Raw genomic sequence first — 24,962 nt, forward strand, 5'->3', positions numbered from 1 at the left:
ACTTTAGTGAAAGCAGAGATACTTATTTAAACAAGAATACAGCTATCCATCACCCTGTGCTCTGCTTGATTTACATATATATAGCTTTTAAAATATCACTGCTTCTTTTTAAGCTGCAAGTGCCTCCAGGGAGGGAGGTTACCAACCCTATGATTCTGCACAGAACTCCAATTATTAGGTATAAAATACTATGAAGAACGAGGATGCCTTTATGATGATGATTACTAGATACATACTCCTGGCCAACATAAAAGCTGGATCCTATTTGCTCAGATGGGTTCTTAGCAAGAACATCCCAAGCATGTTTATGCACATCCCCTCCTCTGAACTACTTCTGGACTCTGCTGAGCGTGAGCAGGAGCTGAACTCTGATGGGCTGAACTTTTAGGGCAGCTCACTCCTTGCCAGGGTGCCCTCCTCAGCAGGGCCTTGTTTTCTGGAGACTCCAGTGCCTGTCCTCACTGGAGGGAAAGACTGCAGCAAAAATGAACACTAGTCTGAAACACCAAAACTAAGACAACAAAGAAAATGGGCCCAGGACTTAATGAATTTATGCAGTTATGTCACAAAAAAGAAAAAGTGATTCACAAAAATACAGGGAAGATTGTGAAGAATAATAGCTGCGAAATAATGAGAAGGTATGTGTAAAGGCAGTTAGGTAATTTGGTTTAACTGGCAGATATATAAGCTTCACATGAATTTAAAATTAAATACAGCTACATCTATTACAAAATTGTGAACCAAACTGGCAAATATATATACAAATGTGAATTTAAACTGACTTTAAAGCCAAACAAAGGCTGTAACTTTAGACTGTGCACAATTAAGAGAATTCAGCAGTGAGCTGGAAAAAAAACAGATCTACATGTGGGGTTCTAATTCACCAGGAAAGCTGCTCAGAATTTTCAGCACCAGATGCAACAAAAATAGCAACTTTGCATTAGATAGTATGTGAAATGACTTGAATAGAACAACACATCTTTTCTGCAGTAGTAAAAGAACTACAGAAACTCATGTAGTGTTCACATGAGGACTTTTATGTAACATTTTAAAATTTGGAGCAGTCAGGTCAAGTCATTCCTCTCCAGTGGTCTTCACTATGCACATGAGCTGAAGTACTTTCACTTTATGAGATCTCCAGGAACAAGTCTGGAAAGCTATCAGAAGGAAAAGTGTGATAAAATCCCTTATAATTCATATGAACATTTATGTATTAATATAACTCCCAGAATATTTCACATTAGAAATGTGAATCTTTAACAGGGCTCAAAACCAACCAGAAATGGGTACTAGAACAGCTAATACTTGATATTTTCAAATTTCCCATAAGCTATTTTCAAAACAAGATTAATTCATCAAAAAAGAAATGTTAGGTTTAAACAAGATAAAATAAAAAATTTGATTCAGTGAGAAAAAACAGCATTGTGTAGAAAAGAAAGTTTCCTCAGTGAAAAAACATCATAAAATAGGCTATTTGTTGTATAAAATAAGCAATTCATAATATCATAAGCTGCTGTTTATGTATTTTTTCAAAAATGCAAATTGTTTATTTTTAATTGCTTACTAGCACCAATATGAAATTGAAAATAGGCCAGTATGCCTCAAGCTATCAATGGCTCATTGCCAAGAATATGTACCAATAACAGCTTTAATAGGATTGACTATCTATCTATCTACACATATTACATGCATAAGAGCACTACTCTCATAAAAAAGCCTTTGCTGATGCACTTCAGTGTTCAGCAGCATGGTAAACTACTTGTATATGAAATACAATAAACACTTAGATCACTCAAACAACAGCTTCAGAAAAAGCTGTGTTAAGCTTTTAATGACTACTCTCATACTCTCCACAGCAACACAACCTTAAGTATAATTTAGTTCTATGGAAGTGAAATAGAAATGCACTAATGAACAGTTACAAATGAAGAGGTCAATTTAGTCTTCTATATTAATATATTCATTTGTTAAAATTTCCCCTGTGATGAACACACAGCAAATGCAGGCATCATGTCAGGCTGTGATTGCTGTTACACAACTCAGGGAGAAGGCAAACACAAGGAGTTACAAGGCAAGACCACAGGAGCAGCTGGGAAAGAAGAGATCAGTGTATTTCCACAGTGGGAAACAGTGAAGGAGGCATCACTTGGCAGGAGCAGGAAGCCTGGAGAACACCACAGTCACACTGCCTACTTGAAAACAAGTGCAGGAAGCAAAAATCAGGTGCAGGTGAAGAGGGGGACAGTGCAGGTGGTTGTGATGGCAGTAACAGGAACTGGGACCACAATCCAATTCCTTTGCCCTTATACAAGGGCAGGAATAAAAGACTGCTGGAGTAACAGTTTCTTCAAAGTCAACACAGAGTATGTATAAACTGCAGTAACATTGAAGGGAGACACAAATTAAGAAAATAATGGCATAGGTGGTGACAATACAGCAACACCACAATTACTGGAGACCAGTTGAAGTAGGGCACAAATTAACAGTAAGGGGCCTCCTTGCTCTCTGCTCATAAAATAACATTGTCTGAAGATCATTAAGCTACTATTAAGTGTTATAATGTAACTCACATTAACAGAATTAGAGAGAAACTAAACAGAGTAACTGACAGAACGTCCTACTCAAAGGCAGCTGCGGAGCTAGTTATTGGGGAAAAATGCAAAAACAGACAGCCAAACCAGATTTGTCAACAGAAGAGCCAGAAATGTTTTCATCTACAAAGTAAACACAGTGCCCATGGTGACAGTCAAGCTCTCACATGAGAGCATCTTCCATACCCTCAGCATAGCACAGACCTTTTACTTCTGCCTGGTTGTTTTTGAAGGATGCCAGTATCTTACACTTGGTGTCTATCAGAAGAGCATGGTCTTTGCATAACATTAGATGATACTGGTACTTTTGTTAATTAGTTCTAGTGATTAATTCACATTCTAAACTTGTGTCCAACTTTAATTTTTCTGACTTGATTACAAAACTCCTTGGTATTTGACCTCTGCTCACACATACCCAAAGCACCCACCCATAACATTTTCCAGTCATCCTCTCCCTCCATCCAGTTTTTTCAACAGCTCTCTAAAGTGTGGTCACCAAAACTATACATATTCTGGCACTGGCTGCTCCACAGCCAAGCACAAAGAAGTGTTTCATCCACCTGCTTTCACTCAAGGACACAAGCTGCTTGGAAGAGCCTCAGAGTTGGAACAAGCACTGAGGTTGGTTATTAGCAATCTGTTTTCCCAATGAATCCTCTGCTCCTGCCTCAGCAATTTTTGTAGCTCAGCAAATGGCTGCACCTTTACCCATCAGCATATTATACCCTGCTAAGTACAGTAACAAATGACTACATTACAGTTGTGTGACAAAGCCTCTAGAGCTTAAGATGCATCACTGGGCAGAAAAAAAAAGGGCCTCATTTTCTCTCACAGCCTCTTCTAGCAGAGGGAAGGCACCCATTCCTCTGTTGGTGGAGCAGAGACCCTGCAGCTTTTGTCCATGCAGGATCAGTCTGTCTTAGCAGCTACACAGATTCTCTAACAAAACATTATCATGTCATCTAATGTATCAGTAAGAGCAAGTGTTAAATGTGAGGTAAGATTTATACTTTGAAGGAATGTCTGGCAGGAAAAAAGGACAGTAAGAAGAGACATGACTAAGCCCAAACATCTTCTATTCCTGGGTAATCTCCAGGTGATAACACCATTCCCCATTTAGATAAAAATTCAAGAATTTCTTGCATCAGCAGCCTTCCAGACTAAGTATTTTGTAATAAATTAGCTCAGTTATGATACACTACAGGTAACCCACTTTGTCTAAATAGACTGAAGAAACCAAGATGTTCAACATCACAGCACAATTCATGTTGTTGGCTTTTGAAGTGTCAAATGATTCGTAATGAGGAAGTTTGTTATTCTGCTTCCATCTTGACTATTTCACATTTACATAATTCTAATTCCTCAAGATGCTTGAGACAAACTGCAGATGTAAGACTGTGCAGGAATTGCAGCACTTTGAAATTCAGATGAACACACCCAGACATTCATTATACCAATCTACTCAAAGTTGCCATGTTTACACTAGGTACAGCCAAAACACATTTAAAGGAGTTTCCAAGCAGCTCTCCATAGCCTGGTACTGCAGGTAACTCCAAGCAGCACAAGCTAAAATCCTGGCACCTTTAAATCAGTTATGCCAGTTTAGGAGTTCCTTCATATATAGTTTTCCTGTAACATCTCTAGTGTGGGAACACAGCAAGTCACAGGAGAGGGACACAAATAGCTCCTGGGAAAAGACACCTTTTACTATTCATCCTGCATCTGGAAAGTCAGCTTGGCTATGTTCTGCATGACAGCAAAGTAAATAATACATTCAAGCAGTATGATGAATATTATTTACCTATTTGAAATTGAATTGTTATGAATATAGATGTGTTCTGATTAATTACTTGAATACATACATGTGTGTTTGCCTACAAGCAATTGTTGGATTATGCATCTTAACAAGGAGAATTTCATAAAGGTACATTTGTATGATTGTTAAAAAATGTGTTTATTCAGCTTTTAACTTTTTGAGTTAAGACTTAATACTGCTCCTTTTTGTGATTCTCAAATGTGCAGGCTATTCTCCATCTCCCATTTTCTGACAGTCATCAAGTAGAAACAGTTATTCAGGGAATGGATTACTTCAAAAAGAGCAGCTTCAGGAAGACTTTGCCCCGTAGCAGACAGAAATCCTTCAGCAGTATTCTACTGAGGAGTCAGCTGAAGGATCCATATCACAGTGCTGAGGAACACTTTTCTAAAGCAAGGAAAGAACATTCAGCTTTGGGGTTGAAAAAAGGAACACTGACAGAGAACAGGAAAAAGAAGAGATCAGATACTTGGTCAAAAGCCATGAAAGCTTGACTTTAAGAATTCAAGTTTCTCTTATATCACAGAACATCAAATAAGATTTCACAGCTTTCTATAACAAAATTAAGAGAGTAGAACACTCTTGAATTTGTAGCAGGTATCTTTTCTAGTTAGGCTAATCCCACCAAAAACAGTTTTACAGAAACTGAAGCAGCAATGATGCAGTAAAAAAAGACTAACTAGACCAAACAGGAGGGAGAGAAGAATGGAAGATAATCAGTTTTTCCAGTGACTACTATTCCTTATTTAAACAAAATTAATTTTTTAAAATAAATGTATTTACTACTTTGAAAGACAAATACTTTTAGAATGGCTTTTCAGTATCTGCCCTGTTTTGATATTCTCCAGTGAATAACCATTACCACAGATGTAGAAGTTCAGCTCAGGAAGGAAATCATTGACAATAACTGGAGACCTGAACTCCTACTCCAAGAAAATTATTATCTTTTTGGGACTGTGTCTATTGTCAATACCTGAAGTGTCAAGAAACCCTTCTAATACCAATCAGTGTTGACAATGGCCATATGTCTAGACAAAACTCCTCAAGTCAATGGAATACTCACTTCCACCTACCCCCCAGCTCTCAAAAGCAAAAAGCACACTGTGGTATGAATGCAAAAGGCTAGTTAAGTTTCTTGAGGGATGATGCATATACCTAATTACTGATTTAAGAACATGAATTGGCAGAATTTTGACTGATATACACAATCCCTGATTTAAGGTCAAATTAATAAGTTTTAAGCTATTTAAGAGTTTTTTCAACTCAAGCATTTAACTGCCCACGTTACAGTGTCACTGCCCACCCTGCCCAGGGGTGCAGTAACTCTTCTGTTCCTCTGTGGATTATAGATTTTTGAATAATTTGCTCCCTGCCCCAGCACACTAAGAATTAGGTTGAATTTATGCTATCTTTCACAGAAAAAACATTGCCGCTTGTACAGCTTTTGTACAGCTTGAGCAGTAAGGCAAGGAGATACATTCTTTTACTAAAATAAGCTAAGCAAAGATGGAAAGAGGATTTACAGCATATGATAAGGGAGACTGGAAGCTTCAGAATCTGGGTTTGTTTTCAATCCTATGGGCAAAAATCACTATGGCTATACATAATTAAGCAAAGAATGTAAAAATACTTTACATGTTTATTTTTTCTTCCCAGCCTATTAAGGAAAGGGCTGGAAAAACAAATACAATTTTAAACCCCACCACCTCCAGAAACAATAGACTAAGTACCACATACACAGCTTAATTAAAAAATTTATCTACAAACAGAAACCAACTTCCTAGTGGAACACCACTCTTCCTAAACTAAATTTGCATATCAATTAATGGCACAGAAATGAGATAGCAGCATAGCAGAACATGAAATAACAAAGCTGAAGTTAACAGACAACCTTGCCAGCTAGCTGAAAATATGAATCTGCAATGAAAACAGGCATTTTTATATTGATGTGACATTACACTGCAATAATGACCTTATTTTGATTCTATTTATTTTCATAAGTCTATAGTGATGAGTTTTATTCATATGCAACAAAAAACTCCTTAGAATCTAGTTTGTATCTTCAACCCAAACTGTTTTTCACATCATCATGGAGCCAGAAGAAATCGGGGAAAAAAGACCACAATAGAATCCCCTCTACCCCATATTTACTTTGGCACAAACATTTCTGTCTTTGACTGTCAGCTTTTATTTTAATCTTACTCATATTCTGGTTTACTTTCTCAAGCAGCATTACTTGTCTTTAAAGACATGTAACAAATATTTAATGTTTGGAATGTATTTCTTATATTGCCATAACTTCATGCTGTATAAATGCCTTATGCCCAAAGTTATTCTTTACTTGAACAAGTTCTTAACTCTGATATTTAAAATTTCCCTATAATTTTTTACATCCAGCATTGCTTTCCGTTCTGTTTGCTTCCTAGTTTACAATCATGGTTTTTAAGCACTTACCTTCTATTACAAGATTTTATAGCCTATCATTCCTATGGAGGTAATTAATTTAGAAAATAGCCTAAAATTTGTCACAGACCATCAAAAACTACTAGAATTGTACACTATGGCACACAGTTAATCTTTGCCAATAGCCCACGGCAGACAGTTTGCTCAAACATTGGGATGATTTAATGGTTTCCCTTTGGTCACTGAAGCAGAATCCTTTCTGACCTGCTTCACCCATGAAGCACCTTGGCAGCTCTGCAGGTCTCTCGTATTCAGGAGCCACACGAGAAACTTAAATCAGGCAGGTTGAGACTTGCTCCCAAGACTGGTCTAACAGCTACTGGAAAGTGTTTAACCAAGCTACAACTGAACTGAAAAAGCTGCTTCCTTCAGCCTTTCCAAAGAGCAGCAAAGGGCACCTCAGCCATTTGCCTCACAATCAGAGGAACAGAATCACAGAATGGCTGAGATTCAGACCTCTGGAACTTGAGTAGTGTCCCTGCTCAAAGCAGCATCACCTCTTAACAGGTTACTTGGGATCTTTCCATCCAAGTACAGGGAGACTCCACAAGTCCCTGAGTCTGCTGGGGGCCCAGTTCTGGGTACAGCACTCCAGCTGGGTGTGACCAGTGTTGAGTAGAGAGGCTGGATGATCTCCCTTCTGCTGCTGCCGCCTATTCCAGTGCAACCCAGAGTGCTGTTGAATTGTCTTTGCCACAAGAGTACATCGGTGGGCCATGCTTACCTTGTCCACCAGCCTCACCTCTGGCTGAACAAAAACAGTACTTTTTTTCAGGTTCTTACTTAGGGCATAATGTCTACCCAGTGGTAACAAAATCAAGACAAGAGTGGTGGTGGGGACATGAATCAAAATGCCAGGTGAGACCACAGTAAACAAAGATTACTTGGGATGAGAGAATAACGTGGTATTTTGTAATCTCTAGAGCAAAGTTACATTAGTAAGCATTAGAGAACATTTCAATGCTCGCATCCTTTAGCAAGAAAGGAACAAAAAGAAACAAAGCTGCTGTCTTACTAAACCAACAAAACCACAATTTCTGTGTAACAAACAGGTCCCAGTATCATACTCTGCAAAAGCTGTTCACAAAGAAGATTGCCATACAGTCAGACCAAGTGCAAAGCAGGGAAACTGAGGGAAGCCTTATCTTTATAAAGCCAAAACAAACCGTAACGCTGACTAAAATGCATAATTTGAGTGAACTAGAAGAAAAAAGGCCTCAGTGCATTCAACATGCAACTGTGTTTTGTGTTATTATCTGATGTTATGCAAATTAAAAGAGTTAGGCTTGCAGGCAGAAGGTAAATAATCTTATTTAAAACTTGCATAAAATTTTCTATTCAACAAACAGAATGAAAAGCTTTAAGAATGATGCTTTTACCACAGGGTCTTGCAGTATGACATGAAGACTTCCACACTCATGTCCAAACCAAAGCTGAGCATTACTTAATCAGGCACAATAGAGCTTGCTAGGAAAGTGAAAATATTTCCATAATGCTTTTTCAGCAGACCTAGTAGCTACAGTAACATGATGATTCAGCAGAGATGAGCTCCTGCTCAAAACTGAGGGAAACATCTACCAGAAGTGGGAGAGCTGCTGACCAGTCAAGCCGCAGTTATCCCAGCTAATTGCCTTGGGTATTTCTGACTCACATGCACAGGCTATTTCACTAGTGAGGCACAACAGCCTCTTCAGTTGATTTTTCCAGGACTATTTCCTATTAATACTTTGTAACCCACTTCCCCTCTCACTTCTATTCAGCCTCTACATGCTATTTCCTATTTGGCATTTACTGAAATTGCTGTTGGCTGAACAGGATTAGACAGTAAAGCAGCCAAGGAATAAGGGACACATGACAAATAGGTCCCTGTTACACGACAAAGAACAAATACAAATGCTCTAATTTGACATCAGTAAAAAAAAAAAAAAAACAAAAACACAAACTTTTTCTCCAACAAAATGAGAGAGATGTGTTCAACTATTCCACCTAAGAAAGGCAAAGTACATAAGCCATGTAAGAGAATTCAACTTTCAGCATCTTTATAAAAGTAAGATTTTAACTAGAAGAGTTGCATACCTTCTGGAATCAGGAATATTAGAAGAAGTTTCAAGGATCACTCAGGATCAAATAGCAAAGGCTACCTAAAATCTGCAAAACATTACTTCTCTAGACAAAAAGCAAATTCATAAAAAATCAGTTTTCGTGTCCTCATGGTTGTCAGAGGACCACAGTCACGATTCATTGGTCTGCATAAAGTAGCTACACTAAAGTACACAAACTGTAAACACTTCATAACCTACTGTGAGCCCAAGCAAAACCAACTAGCTAACCTGTGAAAAGGAAAGCAACACTCAGAAAATGGTGAAACAAGCAAAGCAACAAAATGTTCTTAGGATCATGCAAGATATAATGGCTACTAGAAAACCCAAATTGTATCAAAATTTCTTTTCCCGAGTAAAAGCCAGCCTTCCTCTCAGCACATTAAACAGTAGGATGATACAATAGAACAGTTGTTCCTGCAATCAGCAAATGTTGTTCTGCTCAGTCTGGTCACCTACACATATCAGCTGAGTGGGGCTAGACAGATGGGAAGCTCCACCACCTGCTTAATCAGCAGCCTAAAGGCCTCTAACAAGAAATTTTGTATGATATTTGAGAATTAATCTGAGTTTGAACAGAGAAAGGTATTTATCTAAAAGCATTTAATTTGTGACTAAAAATGATGCCTTCAATTTCAACTTATTTAATACATTAAAACACAATTTTTACCAAGTAAGGAGAACAAACTCAAGCCTAAAAAGATTAACAGACAAACATTAGCCAGGAAGGCACACCAATACATAACAATAACAGCTACAAGGCTAAACCAGCTTGTTCTCATTTTTCAACTTCCTCTTTACTACCATTTTGTGAGCAAGTTAGTCCACAGTGGCCCCCACCTCGATCCCACTTTGTCTGGCCAGTTTTACAGCTGTGTTGTAGTAGCCACAGCGCAGGAGATGTTCCACCATCATGCGATCCATGCGCTTCTTCTTCCACATGTTGGCAGCAGCCGGCTGGTCACTGCTGTGCTCCTTCAGGTGCTCAATCCTGCGCTTGCAGAGCTTCGCACTCTCATCTTCAGCCTGGATTGACTCCACGGCCTGAAAGGTAAAAGCTAACAGTAAGAGCTGCATGTGTTCAATCTCCTTTTAAAGCAAAACACAGTAATTGTTTGTAAACATTCTTTATATGTTATACAGCTACTCCCAGTAGTGTCTCTTTTGTTTAGAAATATTTCCTATGGCAGTGCATAAGCTTCTGCATGGCTGGTTCTGTTCTGAGATATTCTTGCACAGAAGTAAGTTTTGATCTGTTTGACATTATGAATAGATACATTTTTCTGCTTAATTTGCAGAAAACCAGAAATGTATCAACCATGGCAGCAACTGCTGTAATAGCCTGCAAAGAGCTTTGTAAAGGTTTGCAGTCATGTGATTCAAAAAGGTGAAAAGCAAAATTTCCACCTCTAACCTATGTATGGCTTCTTCCTCCAGCAGCTGTTCTGCTGGATTAGTTCTACTCAGGAGCAATGCAGAGTAAACCCACATTACTTCTAATACACTGGAGCCATTTTAATCAGTCATGCAATAATGGAAATTACACAAATGGTTGGCCTCTTGGCGCCTATAATTCAAGGATCTAAAAGCAGTTTTTCAAAATCATCAGTTTTGTTAAACTGGTATTATTTTATATAACCCTGCTACTGTGGGAACGTGCATCTCTTGTTAAGGAGCTTTACTTAGGAAAACACATTTGTCCAGAGGAACTAGATTGATGATTTTAAACCAACATATTGGCATACCCAACAAAACAACACACACCAGTCCCCCAAGGTATTGCCACAATATTTTTAATTAAAACCAAAACACTCAGCTCAGTTGCTTTCCTTCAACCTTAGAACCATCATTCCAAGCCAGCTGACTCAGTACACAGCATGTGACAACTCTGGGCCAGGTCAGCTTACAGAACTCCACAAAGCTGGCAGAACTTTTATGTGCCTGCTAAGGTAAAGGCAAACCAGCAGAGGATGGTTAGTACCTTTCCCATCTGCAATATATCACTGGTGATGCAATTGCAAGTTAGGCTGCCCTGTGGTGACTTTAAACTTTCTGGCTTGTGTTTGAATGACTGCACAGCTCTGGCAGCTGGGAGGCACAGGCAGAACCTGGCAGGCTTTTGGCAGCCCAATCTGCACTCCATGCTGACACAGCGACCTTTCCAGAACTCAAACTAAAGTATCATATATGGTACAGCTCCAGCTCTGGAAGCACAGGTTAGCTCTAATTGCATTTACCATGCCTGCCCATAGACAGACTTCTGGAAGGATCAGCATTTGAAAAGCAAAGTGAAATGAGAGAAAACTTTCCAGGAAAGCTCACTGAGATTATTCCCCCCCCACCCCACCCCGCAATTAAGCCTGACCTCTGATCTGGCCCTTGAAACCAAATTCAAGTATCTAAAACACTAGTCACTATACAAGAGTCTCTCAACATCCATGTAAACATCTGTAGCATAAGTTACTTTTATTACTGAAGTTGGAGTGATTTGTGCTGCTGACTTGAGCTTTATTTTGTAACATAGTTTGGAGACAAGTATTTTGATTGAGTTATAAACTGGGTCTCTTCCTATTCAGCAGGCAAATACTAACTCAAGACAAAATACAGTTTCACTTTTTAGATATCTGCAGTATTATCAGACGTGAAGGCAACCTTGAGAAAGATTCTGAATACAACTAAGAACTTAAGGTAGCCAGGCACAAAGGTTAGACCCCTTCTGCTTCCAAAGAACTCTTCTGATATGGCTTTGTATCTGGACCTATACAGCTCTTGCTGTTTTTTTGATCCTTCTAGGACATTCAGAAAGGCTACAGATTCTTTTCAAAACCCTCTGAAGCAAGTCTATCTGGACTTGCCCTGCTGGATGTTAACAGAACTTGAGGGAACAAGCATATTAAACAGGATACAAAAGGGAAAACACAAAGGCCTAGGTTTCCCTAGGATCGTTTTCAGAACCTAAGAAACCTGCTGAGTTTTAAAGCTCTCTTTCAAGAGTGAGTAAGGTGTTAAATAAAGGAACCATCCAATTCTATTATGGCCATCTCAACAGTTCATGAGATCCATGTCTAAACACAGGAGGAAACAGAGATCCCACATGGGTCTAAAGGCTCTAAAGAAAACAATCATTTTGCTCGGGGTAGAGATTACAGAGAAGACAGCTGGGAGTTGAGGGTTTGGAGCAGAAACAAGACCTTTGTATTTCAGAGGACTTTTACTGTTAAATAATTTTTTTTGGCCTTTTGTTCTTTCTGAGTAGCTATAAGATTCCCCAGAGTCTTTCAGGCAGTCAGAAACAAATGAGCAATTAATCTAAAACGGAGCTTTGCACCCAAAACACTCAGTAATGCCTTCAGACACACCCCCACAGTCAGCAAAGCTTTAACAAGTAAATAACTTTTACTCCTCCACATCATTACTGCACACCTACCAGCAACATACAACACCTCTTTCAGAAATAGCTCCTATTTTTCTGTAAGTAACAGAGAAGTGAAGAAAACATATCCTTTAAGACCTCTTTAAGGCTCACAATCCAAGGATGAAAAGAGCAATTAATTTATCAAGTCTTTTGCAGAACAGCTTTTCAACACCTAGCCAACTTGTTCAAGCAGAAAACCCCAAATCAACACAAATGACAGCGTTATTTTCATGTTGCAAACCTCCAAGGTATTTTGATGCTTCACATAGTACTGTCACAAGATTTATATCTGTTGGTTATTTCATTTAAGTTTCAATAAAATGACTCTGCTTCTATGTTTCATTTATTTATTTTTGGAGAAGCACTGCTCTCAAGTCAGGCGACAGAGCTATTTCCATTTTTCTGCAAGACTTGTTTCAAGTAAGTGTTCTGATGACTCTAGGGATGAGTAATATTCCCATCCAAAATAAGGATGGCTTATACTTCTTCTGAGAACATATACATCTTTTTCTAAGAAAGATGTGGTAAAGACATGAAAGGCTGGTTGTATTTTGTTCAAGCTTAACAGCCAGAAGCAGGTTATCCTGCCAAATTTTGTTTAAAAGGTTCTTAATATTCCCTAGGAATCTTTCAAATTCCAAGTTGAGTGTTTATAAAAAAATTTCAAGTAACAATCCAGGACAACTTGCACTTTCTTCTGCTGAGAATTCTCAACACTGCATACAACTATTCCTGCACTGGGGGTTTTCCGTTTTTCAGCTTCATCTTCTACCTGTTTTGCTATTCCAGTGATCAATTAATTCCATTACACAAACCTTTCCATTAGACAAGCAGGAATTGGTACAAACCAATTCATTTTGCTACTATTTCTTTTCTGTTAGTAAAGGAAGTCCTTTTCAGGATTACAAATATATATTAGTTTTACATCTCAACAGAAGTTTGTTATGCTTAGACAGGGACCACCAAGTTGTGTTTCTTAAGTACAGTGAAGCAAAGTTTCACTGTGCGTTCCAAGACTTTTAAAGAACCAGTAATGCTCTGAAAAGTATCTTGAAAAGAAAATCCAAGCAAAGAGCACTGCACTGAAGGTAGAACAGCACTCACCTTGCGTTTCAGAACGCTGAGCTTTTCAACGACTCCATCCAGGAGACTGACAACGGAGTCCACAGCGGGACAACTGCTCAGCGTCTTCTCCAGCTCCGCCACCACCATGGTCACGTGGCTGGTCTCCCGATCAATGTTCTTCTGGGCGGCTCGAAATCGTTTGTTCAGTGTTTCGTATGGCACCTAAAGCAGAAATAGCAAGTCATTAGAATTTCTGTATTTAAAAAGTCAGGTCTAGAGCTAGAGCTCTAGAGCTTAGACTGATGACTTCATCTAATGCAGCCCAAAGAGCACATTGGTTCCAGAGGACTAGAGGTCATTGATTGAACTTGAGTTCCCATAGTAAAACCCTTATTTAAGTTCTCTCAGCAAGGAGCTCACACTTCAAAGATTATGAAAAAAACAAGAGGAAAAATGCTGCAGTTTCTTGTCTGATACCATGTTCACCTATCCTGCTTTGGCTGTAGGAAGCACTGACGGAAACAATCCAGGGACAACAGAATATGAAGACAAATTTGTACATATGAAAAGAAAGCTACAAATTAAATCACAACTAAGAGATCACCCTTTAGACCCTGACTTTCTAATTTTACATTTCTTCCCTTCACTAATTCATTAAGAAAGAGAAAATGTATGTATAATGCATACTGGCTACTGAAAAATTTATACATACTAGACCAACAATTATTCAGGAAATTCAACAAGTCTCCTACATACCTCTACCCATGAAAGACTACTTTTAAAAAGTAGTATATACTTTGTACATACAAGGACTATAAGGAATGCCAAGATAAACCCATAAAATTTTCTTTCAGTGATAAAAGCCTACAATGTATTACTAAACTGGTTAATTTTTTCTAATGCTCCATTCCTGAGTTAAGAGATTTGGCAGTCTTGGAGGTCTCCTGTCCTACTTGTCCCACACCTTTGTGGAACAGTTGAATCAAAACTGCTACTAATGGCCATTAGGGACACATGGATGGGAGCTGTCTACAGCTTGGGGAATGATTTGGGAAGTGTTAAGACGCTTCCACTACAGCGGCAGCAAAAGCAATTTAGACAAGAAGTTCTATTACTTCACAGAAACAGGAATTTTTAAAAACATTTCAGTGCTATACACTTAATTCAGCCATATCTTTAATCTTTAAAAAGTCCATGAGAAGTTCTTTCAGGTAGTTATGATAATCTTGATTGCTTTTCCATTAATCAAAGGCATAATTTAGATAGCAATCAGATTATCCATGTTAAAGGTAAAACAGGAAGCACAAATCAGTGCTCTGTTTGGTACATATCACGTATATGTTTGATTACAAATCCTTCAAGCATATAACTTTTAATCAATTATATCAAGGGCTCAGTTTTCCTCCTTCTAATTATCTGCATGCAAGGAAGTATCCCCAGAGGCCACACCCCTTCTGGGCTCTATTAGCCGAGAGGTTCCTACAGCCCCACAGCAATTCCCCATCAGAGAACAGTTTGGTCCAGAGGAAGGAAGGTAAGCAAAAGCATTTGCTTTCCAAGGCTTTGCATTACCTACAAGAGGTTGTGCTTCTTTATAGTAGTAATAAAAGACAGGATAATCCTGATAAGATATGAAAGGGTTCCTCTTCTCAAGACTGAAATGATCTATTAAATGGTTCCTGGTATCTCAAACTAAGACCCAAACAAATGACAGGACAAGACTATCACAGTAGGCACCAAGCCAAAACAATTATTTTCCTTATACATTTTGCTCTAAAATCCCAGCAGTACACCCAGCGAAAACTCAAGCCACATAAACCATGACAAATATTAGGCTTCAACACCGACTTAGCTGCCTATGTAACAACCTTCCACCTCCAACCCTTTTCTTTTTTCCATTTACACACAAAAAATGAAATATTTTAAAGACCCACTGATAAAATGGATGTTCTAGGAGGCCATTATTTTGACATCTCATGTTTTTGAACATGGAAACTTATTTCCAACTCTAAGACCTGATGCCAGACAGCATTAAGACAACTTCTTCCCTTCTTTTTGCCCCACTGCATCTTTCTTACTGTTCACCAAAAAATATTTCTGCAAGTATTTTGCTAATCAGCTTTCCATGCCACACTGAAAATCTGCATCAATAAAGAATTTCATAAGCTACTATTAATTTGAGGTACCTTTTTTAGTACAGAAAATGCTTTTGTTAAATTTTGAGCAGTCAGCTGGACACAGATCTAGTCAGTTGGGAAAAAAAGTCTGTGTTTAATCTCCCTTTTCCTTAGTTCCTTATCTGCACTCAAGAGCAGTAACAGCACCCATTTCCTGTGCTGTCTCTTCAGCATGCAGAGTTCTGGCACAGTTCGTGTTCATATGACATTTAGAACAATTCAACTTTCAATTTCAGCTGGTAACACTACATATCATTTAGAATGTCTAGGTGCAATAGGTTTTGGAATCTTCTCTTAATTTTTTCCCCTACCATAAAAACAATCTGAGTATCTTCTGTGGAAGAGACTGAGTTGAAATGTTTCCACTATATATTCTGAAAGTAAATAAAAGTAAACATATTGAGAAACATAATTTAGTGTGTCATAACAAGGGATATTAAAGGTACAATGAAATTATTTGCATAACTGGAGCTGACAGTAAATACCCTTTACCAGAGATTTTCATAATTTGCACAGGCACTTGTTTCTTATTATAGAGCCAGCAGTTTTCATGAGAATATTTCTGAATCATATCTAGGTACAGATTTTACACTTACTTTAGAGAGACAGAATCCATGAATGCCAAAATTTAGAACTACATTTCTTACAAAGCAGGATTCTATCTTGAATTTGCATCTTTATCCACTGGTTCTTTTATTATTCCTCCAGCTCCAAAGTGCCAAAAGATCCAACATTGGCTTGCTTTACTGCAGAACCCTTCACAAGTTACAGGCACTGTACCAAGAGAAGCATTTCTTTCCACCAATAATGAAAGTTAATGAAAGGAGAACATATAAGAAAGCGTTCTGGACAATGCAATTTAAAAATTTTTAATTACAGTTCACTTGATTCTCAGGTACCATCTGAAAATGGCTGGAACACTGTGAGCACCAAAGTTTTCAAACTAAGAGACAGATGCAAGATTTATATCTCATTAATTTCCATAAACCTATTAGAGACTTGGAATCTTTCCTGCCAGTACCATTCTGTGACCAAACCTGGATTACACATCATTATTTAGAGACAAGAGAGACCTACAGAATTCAGCCTAGGGAAGCATTACCTGAAGGAAAAAAGAATAAATCAGCTACTAGAAAATTTGAAATAAAGCAGCAAGTACTGACCAGAAAGTGTTCTGTATAAGCACAATACCAACTTGTCCTACTCGTTAGAGCTTGAAAAGCCACACCCAGTTGGCTCATATGGTGAGCATACAAGAGGATACAAAGGAGAGTTGTAAAATATTAGTGGGCAGCACATTTAAATCCAGGGGCACTAAACAGATTCTGCTCCTTTTGTTCACCATCTTCCACAGCTGCAGACACATTATTCAACCTAAGCATGCATTAAACCAGGTCAAACTTAAACCTAGTGAAAAGGAATTTGACTGAAATTAGATCAACCTACACAAGGGGTAAAATTCCAGTAACACAAGTTTTTCCAAGATCAGAATTTTGTTGTGATGTGAAGGAAAGTCTGCTTGGCTGGTGGCTTCTGCAACTGTAGCGTGACTGTTTCCAGGTGCTAAACACTAACAAAAAAGCAGAGACAACTGATTAATCTGATCCAAATATTTTCTTCATTTCAGAAGTTACTTCACACTGTTTTCAGAAAGCCAAAAAAGCAGTGTGCTGTCCCAGAACATGCTCCAACAACCTCTAGCTGTGGAGACAAGACTTAGAAGAGGATTGTTCTGGGTGTACAAGCTTGAACTGGTGGAAGAGGAGGAAGGACTGCCAGGAGAGCTACATGTTGATCACTTAGTTGAGAGCAAGGAGTAGAAAACTGCCGAGCCAAGGATGTCAGGGGGAGTTTTTAAGTGTACACTTGGGAACTCAGCTGTGAAGTTTACTAGCTGGCCTTCAGCCCAAACACAGTCCTCTTCCTGCCCATGAATGCAAATAAGGTACTGAAGCAAGGCAGAGCTCTCAAATCATGAAGTGGCTAAAACTATTCCAATTGGGCAACTCTAGGCAATCTTTCTTTTCAAAAGCCATACCAAATGTAACTTGAAATACCCTTAAGCTGAGTGAATTTAAATATATTTTCATAAAAATAATTTTTTCAGCAAGCCATTCACTTATTGATTCAATTTTCTTGAGTTTTTTGAAAATACATTAAAAATAGAAAAAAACCCAGCCAGTATTAAATGCTTGCATATGTTGTAACCTGATGTTTTGCAAACTGTACACACTTCTCAAGTGTTAATTATCAGCCTGCAAATAAATATTTAAAGAAATATAACTTGAAGCCAACTGCATACAGGAGTGCATCAAAACAAGTGTGAGCAGCTGGTGAAGGGAGGCAATCTTGCCCCTCTACTCTCCTCTTCTGAAGCCCCACCTGCAATGCTGCACCCAGCTCTGGGCCGCCAACACAAGAAGGATCAGAACCTGCTGGAGCAAGTCCAGAGGAGGTCACAAAGGTGATCAGAGGGCTGGAGCCCCTCTGCTGTGGGGACAGGCTGAGACAGCTGGGGGTGTTTTGCCTGGAGAACAGAAGGCTCTGGGAAGACTTTATGGCACCTTCCAGTACCTAATGGGGCTACAAGAGATCTGGAGAGGGACTTTTCACAAGGGCATGGAGTGACAGGACAAGGGGGAATGGCTTCAAAATGGCAGAGGCAGGGTTTGATTAGATATGAGGGATAAATTCTCTGCTGTGAGGGCGGTAAGGCCCTGGCACAGGTTATCCAGAGAAGCTATGGATGACCCATCCCTGGAAGTGTTCAAGGCCAGGTTAGATGGGGCTTTCAGCAACCTGGTCTAATGAACATGGCAAGGAGGCTGGAATTAAATTATCTCCAAGTTCCCTTAACCCTTCTATGATTCTAAACCAGCTAATCCTTTCACAGTGTCCTACAATGCATATTGCTTTTACACTCATTATCAAGACTTTACTGAGATTCATTTTTCTTCTCTTAAGGTTTTTCTGAATGTATGAACATGTGCACACTTTGTACTCTCTCCATAAATATATAGAAACTGCTGCTGACTATACAGAAACACTCCCACCTCAGCTCTTGCTTATCTCTACAGACTTAAAGAAAAACGCCTTTAGAAAACCTGTGATGAGAGCCTACCATCTATACAGCCTTTAACAATTTGAAAAGGGAGAAGAGAATGCAGACCATTTTCTCCTCATAGAAGTTTATTAATTATAGTGATCAAAGCTTAAAAAGCTCAATGGCATTTAGCTGTTGGAAGTCAGACATCGAGACTGGACTTATGCTCATTGTAGCACCTTGAATTCCATTAAGTAGCTGCATGCCATTTCCAGAATGTGGCAAAGTTTCAGCCTCTTGCACACTTGCAGCTTCTACAACAGACACAGTCACTCACTGAGCACCTAGGGTTGGAAAACAAATTGAATACAGACACTGCTGAAGGGCTCCCTGCTTGGGATAGAGCACAACATAACAAAACAAACATGAACTATGAAGAGATCTTCTTTGCAGAGGCGTTGTATTTGTCCAGCCACAAAAGCCTTCTGAGTTACAGCTAGAAATGCAGCTCTCATTACCATCACAGCCAGCATATACAACCACTTGATTCAACTAGACTTCAAATAATTAATTGCAATTACCAGGGCCTTGCAGACACCAGCAGCTTAAAGAAGGTGAAAAAGCATCCACAGAATTGAGTTTGTGACCCAACTACTCACTTCTAAATGCCTTCTCTGTCTTTACTGGTAAGGTCTTCTCCTAAGCCTTCCTCATGATGTATGAGCAACTGAGTCTGGGGAGAGAGGTACTATTCCCTCATGTAAGAAGTCCAAAGCAAGATGAAGATACACAAGTACATAGGAGCAGAAGGGAGGAAAGGAGAGAGCTCTTGGATGACACTGCAAACCTGCTATCATTGCTGGAATATCACAGTGAACAAGAAAAGTTGTCCATGACTGAAAAGAGCAAGTTTAGTGCCTCTACTCTAAAAAAGAGAGCCTGGAAGATCACAAAAACTACAGGCTGGTCTGCCTCATCTCAATTCTCGTGAAAGTTACAGAAAAAAAAAGAACAAAACCAAAACCCCCCAACCATTTCCAATCTTATAAAGGTGACTAGGAACAACAAGACTTGTCATATGCAAATCAAGGTTGACAACATTGTTTGCTTTCAGATGAACTGACTGTCTTTGAATGGCAGGAGCACACTGGCAGCCCTTCAAGCCAATAGCAGTGAGGTTTCTGACATTGTCTCACTTGTGGCCAAATGGGAGACTTGGACTCAATGGCTGAACACAAGATGGGTTAGGGACTGACTAGTCAGGCTCTAAGAATAATGGTCTGTGGTTCCAAAGCTTCCTGGTGGCCAATTACAAGTACTGCTTCTCTCCCCAGGAATGTTATCAACTCCAACAAACATGCCATCTTCAACCATCTGCACTATAGAACACAGAAAGCTCACAGAGGGCAAACTGGTGGAGGGCTTGATAAATGGGTGTCAGAGCTGCCATTCAGAAAAAATGACATACTGGAGAAATATACCAAGAACTTTATGAAACATAATCAAGGCAAACAACAGGGCCCAATATCTAGCACAAAACAACTCCAGCCTTTAGCACTGGTTGTGGAATAACTGGCAAGGACTACCACTGCAAGAAAAGATGCAGAGGTCCTGATGGACAGCAGGTGGGATGTGAATCAGTAACAGGCCCTCATGGCAATAAAGGTTAACCCCATCCCAGGCTGCATTAGCAAGACTAAAGGCAGTGGGTTGAGAGGAGTGATTGTTTATGCTCAGCACTCATGCAGACTCATGTGGAATACTGAGTCTGGTTTTCAGGTCACTCCCCTCCTCCCACTAAAAAAGAGATGCTGACAACCTGGAGAGAGTCCAGAAGGCTGCCACCATGACAGTGAGCTGGTTGGAGGATTAAAAAAGAGAAGTTGAGAGGGGCAGGCTTGTTTCCTTGCAGAAGGAAAGGCTACAGGGAGCTGGAACTGGCACAATCTGATAAAAGCTTTCTACCACTGAAAGGTGAAGGTCACAGATAAGAGCCAGCCAGACCTTCCGGAGTTACAGAGCAAAAAGGAAGGAGGCTGAGTTGAAAACTGTCACTAAAGAAAATTCCAGCTGGACATAAAAAAATATTTCAATCTGAAGACTTGGTAAGCACTGGAACAGCAGCCCAGAAAGGTGACGGAATCTCCACCCTCAAAAACTTTCAGAACTTGGCAGAACTCTGAGCAACTCAGATTAGCTTTGAAGTTAGCCAAGGTTCGAGCAGAAGCCTGAATTTAACACTGTCTGCAGAAGTACTCTCCTACCTTAATTTAATGAATTCATCTTTGCTAACTTAGACATCAAATACATTTCCATATGAAGATCTGAATGACCATACCAGATAAGACCAAAAATCCCCTCTCTGTCACTATCTTTTCTCTGATGATATCCAGAAAGAGGATGGCACTTGAAAAAAGGCAAGAACAAAGTTACTAATCCCAAAGTCTCACTGGACTTCTTGAGCCAGAGATGGGAACTTAATAGTAGAAACACCACAGGGTGTTTCTCACTCATGAACTCTTGTTGCTGTTGACCTGAGTTTTAGCACTGCAACATCCTGTTGTGAGATATTTCATAGGCTCACAACTATATGAAGAAATACTCTTTGGTTTTAACTTTTCAAGTGACTTCAACTGACTTGAAGCCCTTTTGTTCTTGTTTTGGAAGCAAGAAAGGGAACCCTCTCCTTCTCCTACATACTTCTCACATATCTTGAGATCGGAGAGACTCTTTGAACCAATCCTTGAAGACAGACATTCCATCTCTCTAATCATTTTCACTTTTCTGTAGTCATTTTCCAGTTCTACTAAACCCTTTCTCAGGATGAGAGAAGGGAGAAAATAAGAGTAACTCATACTACTTGAGAGAAGAAAAAACCATGGATTTTAACTGCTGTGTATTGAGTTCTCCATTCTTCCCTTTCCCAACACTTCTGTCCTGTGTTTGTTAACATTAATCTGGCCCCTCACACAAAAGATTCACTATTAGGCCTGAGATCCTACTGCCCAATGATGATAATTTCCAACTCAGTTATTACACATATATATAAGACTTGGATTCATTTTCTTTCCACCATACCTAAAAACTGTATCACACTGCACTTCTCTATACTGAATTTTATATATTTTAACACCCATTCAGTCCTTCACTATTTTTTCCTCTAATGGTTCACACTTTGGCTACATCTGTAATATCTCAATTATCTTAGTATCATCAAGGAAACTGCTTCATTTCAGCACTTACATTTTCTTTCAGGCTGTTCAAACAGCTGAATATCACCACGACGCCAGCAGAATCCTAACACCAATCTTCCTCCATCAGTGAAGCTGGCAACTAAATCTTGATGTTTGTTTTTTATCTTGCCCAGTTCCTTATCTGCATAAGGACTTGAGTCTTTCTTGCAAGAGTTCCTGGTAAGGCTTATCTCCAAAAAACATTCAGTAATATAAATAAACTATCAACCAAGACCACCTCACTACCTACTTCAGTTTTTTAAAAACAACTCCAATAGCTTTATATGGAATGCATTTTTTAAATGTCACATTAATTGATGCACATTATTCCATACTGGATTAGTCAGGATACTATTTCTGCATCAATAAGTCATTGGCTGGAAGGGAAAAATCAATTATATATATTAAAAAATCTCACTAAAATTTTACTTTAAGTAGAAGCACGGAAACAGTCTTCTACATTGTCTTTCTTCCACAGCTATCCAAAAAAACCCTCAAACTACTTCAGCATTTATGAGAGGATTAAGAGGAGCACTCAACACATCCCTTTTCTTTTGGGAAAAAGGGATTTCTCCCAAAAGAAAAAAGCTTTTTATAACAAGTGTTATGTGCTGCATTTCTCCTCTTTTGGAGGTGTTGGGTATTAGGCCAAAGTCTAATGGCCATGGTGCAAAAATCCAAAAACCACCACGATGCTGCCCACAAGTTTTTCTAACTGGTACAGACCAATACTGAAAGACTGAATTACAAATTTCTTTCATGACTGAAGTTTTGAAAAAAATGTAAGTTTTTATTCTTCTCCAAATCATTAGCCTTACATTAGACTTTCAGCACGTCTGGTCACACACTACAACACTGGCCAAATTTCTTCTTTACTTATGGAGAGTCAACCCTAAGGAGCTCCAAATAAAAATGGAAACTAAAACACAATCACTTTCAGATCACAAGATTATTCAAAATGTTTCTAGTCCACAGTAACTGTATGGATGAAACTAGTTCAGATGCAGCAGAAAAAAGTAAGAAACAGTTTGTATAGCTACCATTTGGTAATTGGGAAATATAAAGTGAGACTTCAAAAAAGTCAATTGAAGGAAGAAATTGAAGGAAGAAGTATTTGTTTATATAAGAACATTAACTATTCTCCAGACTCCTGTTAACAGGAATTTTCAAAGTTTTTAGAAACTCATTTTCATAGAGAACAGTATAGACAACAGAAACAAGCATAGTTTACACAGGCTTGCAATTGTGTAAAGAACATCCATTTTCTTTCTGTATTTGACATAAAGTAGTTAATTGAGTCTAACTGCTACAAATTCCTACAGAGGGAACTTTTAACTATATATCCTGACTTGACACATCTCTGTGTGCATCCTTAGTGTTAAAGTATCTTGGCTGAAAGTAACTCCTTCCCACATAAAATGTGATTTTTTTTAAAACATAAAGACCTACATTGTGTATCTTTTCAAATTAACTCAGTTGTGAGCAGGAGGGAATTAAAAATGGATTTGTAAAAATCTTATCAAGTACATGAAGTCACAAAACTAGGTGGAAGAAAAAAAAAGAGTTTCAAGAAATATAAAATAAAAAGAGTCCTACCCGATTAGGTGGGGGGAACCATTACAGAACTATGCTCTCCTTTCAAGGGTCACAAAAATGCTGTGCTTCCTCTCCTCAACTGTGTTAGCCTATAACACCTGAAAAGCACCAGAGATTTGTATGAATCTACAGTCTCCAAGACAATTCTGTTGAAGACTTTGAGATATAAGTAAGATTTTTTTCAAATGCCCCTACATTCAATTTAGGCTGGCCAGACAGCTGGGGCAAGCAAGAGAGTAGTGTAGTGATGAAACTGCCTTTCAGAAAACTAGAAGCAAAGACAACTTAGCACCACTTCAAGCAAGAAAAACAAGGAAATAAAGGAACATGTAAGAAAAATTAAGCATCTCCTGAAGAGTTTTAGTAAACAGTGTTAAGAGAAAAACTAAACCCCGCAAAGAACACCTTCAAGCATTCAGTCTCATGTTTTCTTGAGACTAAATTGTAACACCATGCTCACCGCTTCAACAAAACAGAAAAGTAGAGGACATCTACTATATATGATGCAAAAGAAAAATGAGGCAAGGTACAATACACTACTGAAAATTTTTCCTCAAAGAAGTAACAATTAAGAACTTCCCTGCAGAATTACTGAAATTCTGTATTTTGGTATAGTTCATTTTTTCCTCAACAATTCTTGGATTACTTCAGACCAGAGTCAGCATCACTATATCGTTATTTGTCACTGGACTTATCCAAAATGTAAATGATATCAACACCTCTTCAGTGAGCTCTTATCAATTCCTCAAAATAGTAATAGTTTTTCCTTGTTCTAGGCAAAATCAGAAAAGGAAAATAAAGTTAAAAGAGTAGTAGTGTATTTGAGGAATAGATGGCTTAAAATACGACAAGATTTAGGTTAATTAGATAAAAGCATTAAAATAAAATCTTGAAGAGATATAGAGCCAAACAAAGAAATTCCATAAACTTAAAAGCAGTTGGAAGTAATCTGGATTATTAAAAAACAGTTCTTTCCATGTTTTGGAAGGATAAAGCCTAGTAGCTTGCCTTTAGTTACAAAGAAGTCAGTTTTGCAACTCGGGAAGACAGTACTGTGTTTTCCAGAGCAGCTGTGTCTCAAAAGAAACCATCATTATATTATTCAAAGCTGCTACTTCAATACAGGAGAGAATGAACAGCAAAAATTCTTGGGCCATCCATCTGCTACACACATACTTAGTCAACAGAAGCAATCACACTCCTTCACAATATTATCCTGTTACACGAACTGCAAGTAACTTATTTCTGAATACATTATCAACTTTTGAACAAGGCTTCCTACAAGAAAATTAAGTGCTTTACAAAGTGATTTTACAGTTACAGAAAATTGTTTTACATCCATATAAAAGGAAGTTGACAGCCATTTTAGAGCCCTGTCTAGAACTACCCTGAGGACATCAGAGGCCAGTCCTTTTCAAGGCAGTTGTTTATAGCTGCCACCCTGGACTTACACCTCAAAAGAAA

The 24,962-nt window shown here is 38.6% G+C and overlaps 1 protein-coding gene across 7 annotated transcripts in view; it reads right to left on the bottom strand.

Moving 5' to 3' along the window:
• The window catches only part of MAEA (macrophage erythroblast attacher, E3 ubiquitin ligase), a 48,593-nt gene that overhangs the window by 17,158 nt on the left and 6,473 nt on the right, over nt 1–24,962 (bottom strand). For 4 of the 7 annotated variants that reach the window (XM_050973590.1, XM_030239177.2, XM_030239174.2 and 1 more), the window contains exons 2-3: nt 13,489–13,671; nt 9,810–10,013 (exon numbers count right to left, since the gene is read on the bottom strand). In XM_050973590.1, the coding sequence (XP_050829547.1) occupies nt 9,810–10,013; nt 13,489–13,596 (312 nt within the window). In that variant the 5' untranslated portion in view covers nt 13,597–13,671. Of the gene's footprint in view, nt 1–9,809; nt 10,014–13,488; nt 13,672–21,912; nt 22,052–23,498; nt 23,597–24,962 lie in introns of those variants that run through there. The other 3 variants (XM_050973589.1, XM_030239175.2, XM_030239176.2) reach the window with 2 other exon arrangements.

Source organism: Serinus canaria, chromosome 4 (assembly GCF_022539315.1).
Source record: "Serinus canaria isolate serCan28SL12 chromosome 4, serCan2020, whole genome shotgun sequence".
Classification (NCBI taxonomy): Eukaryota; Metazoa; Chordata; class Aves; order Passeriformes; family Fringillidae; genus Serinus; species Serinus canaria.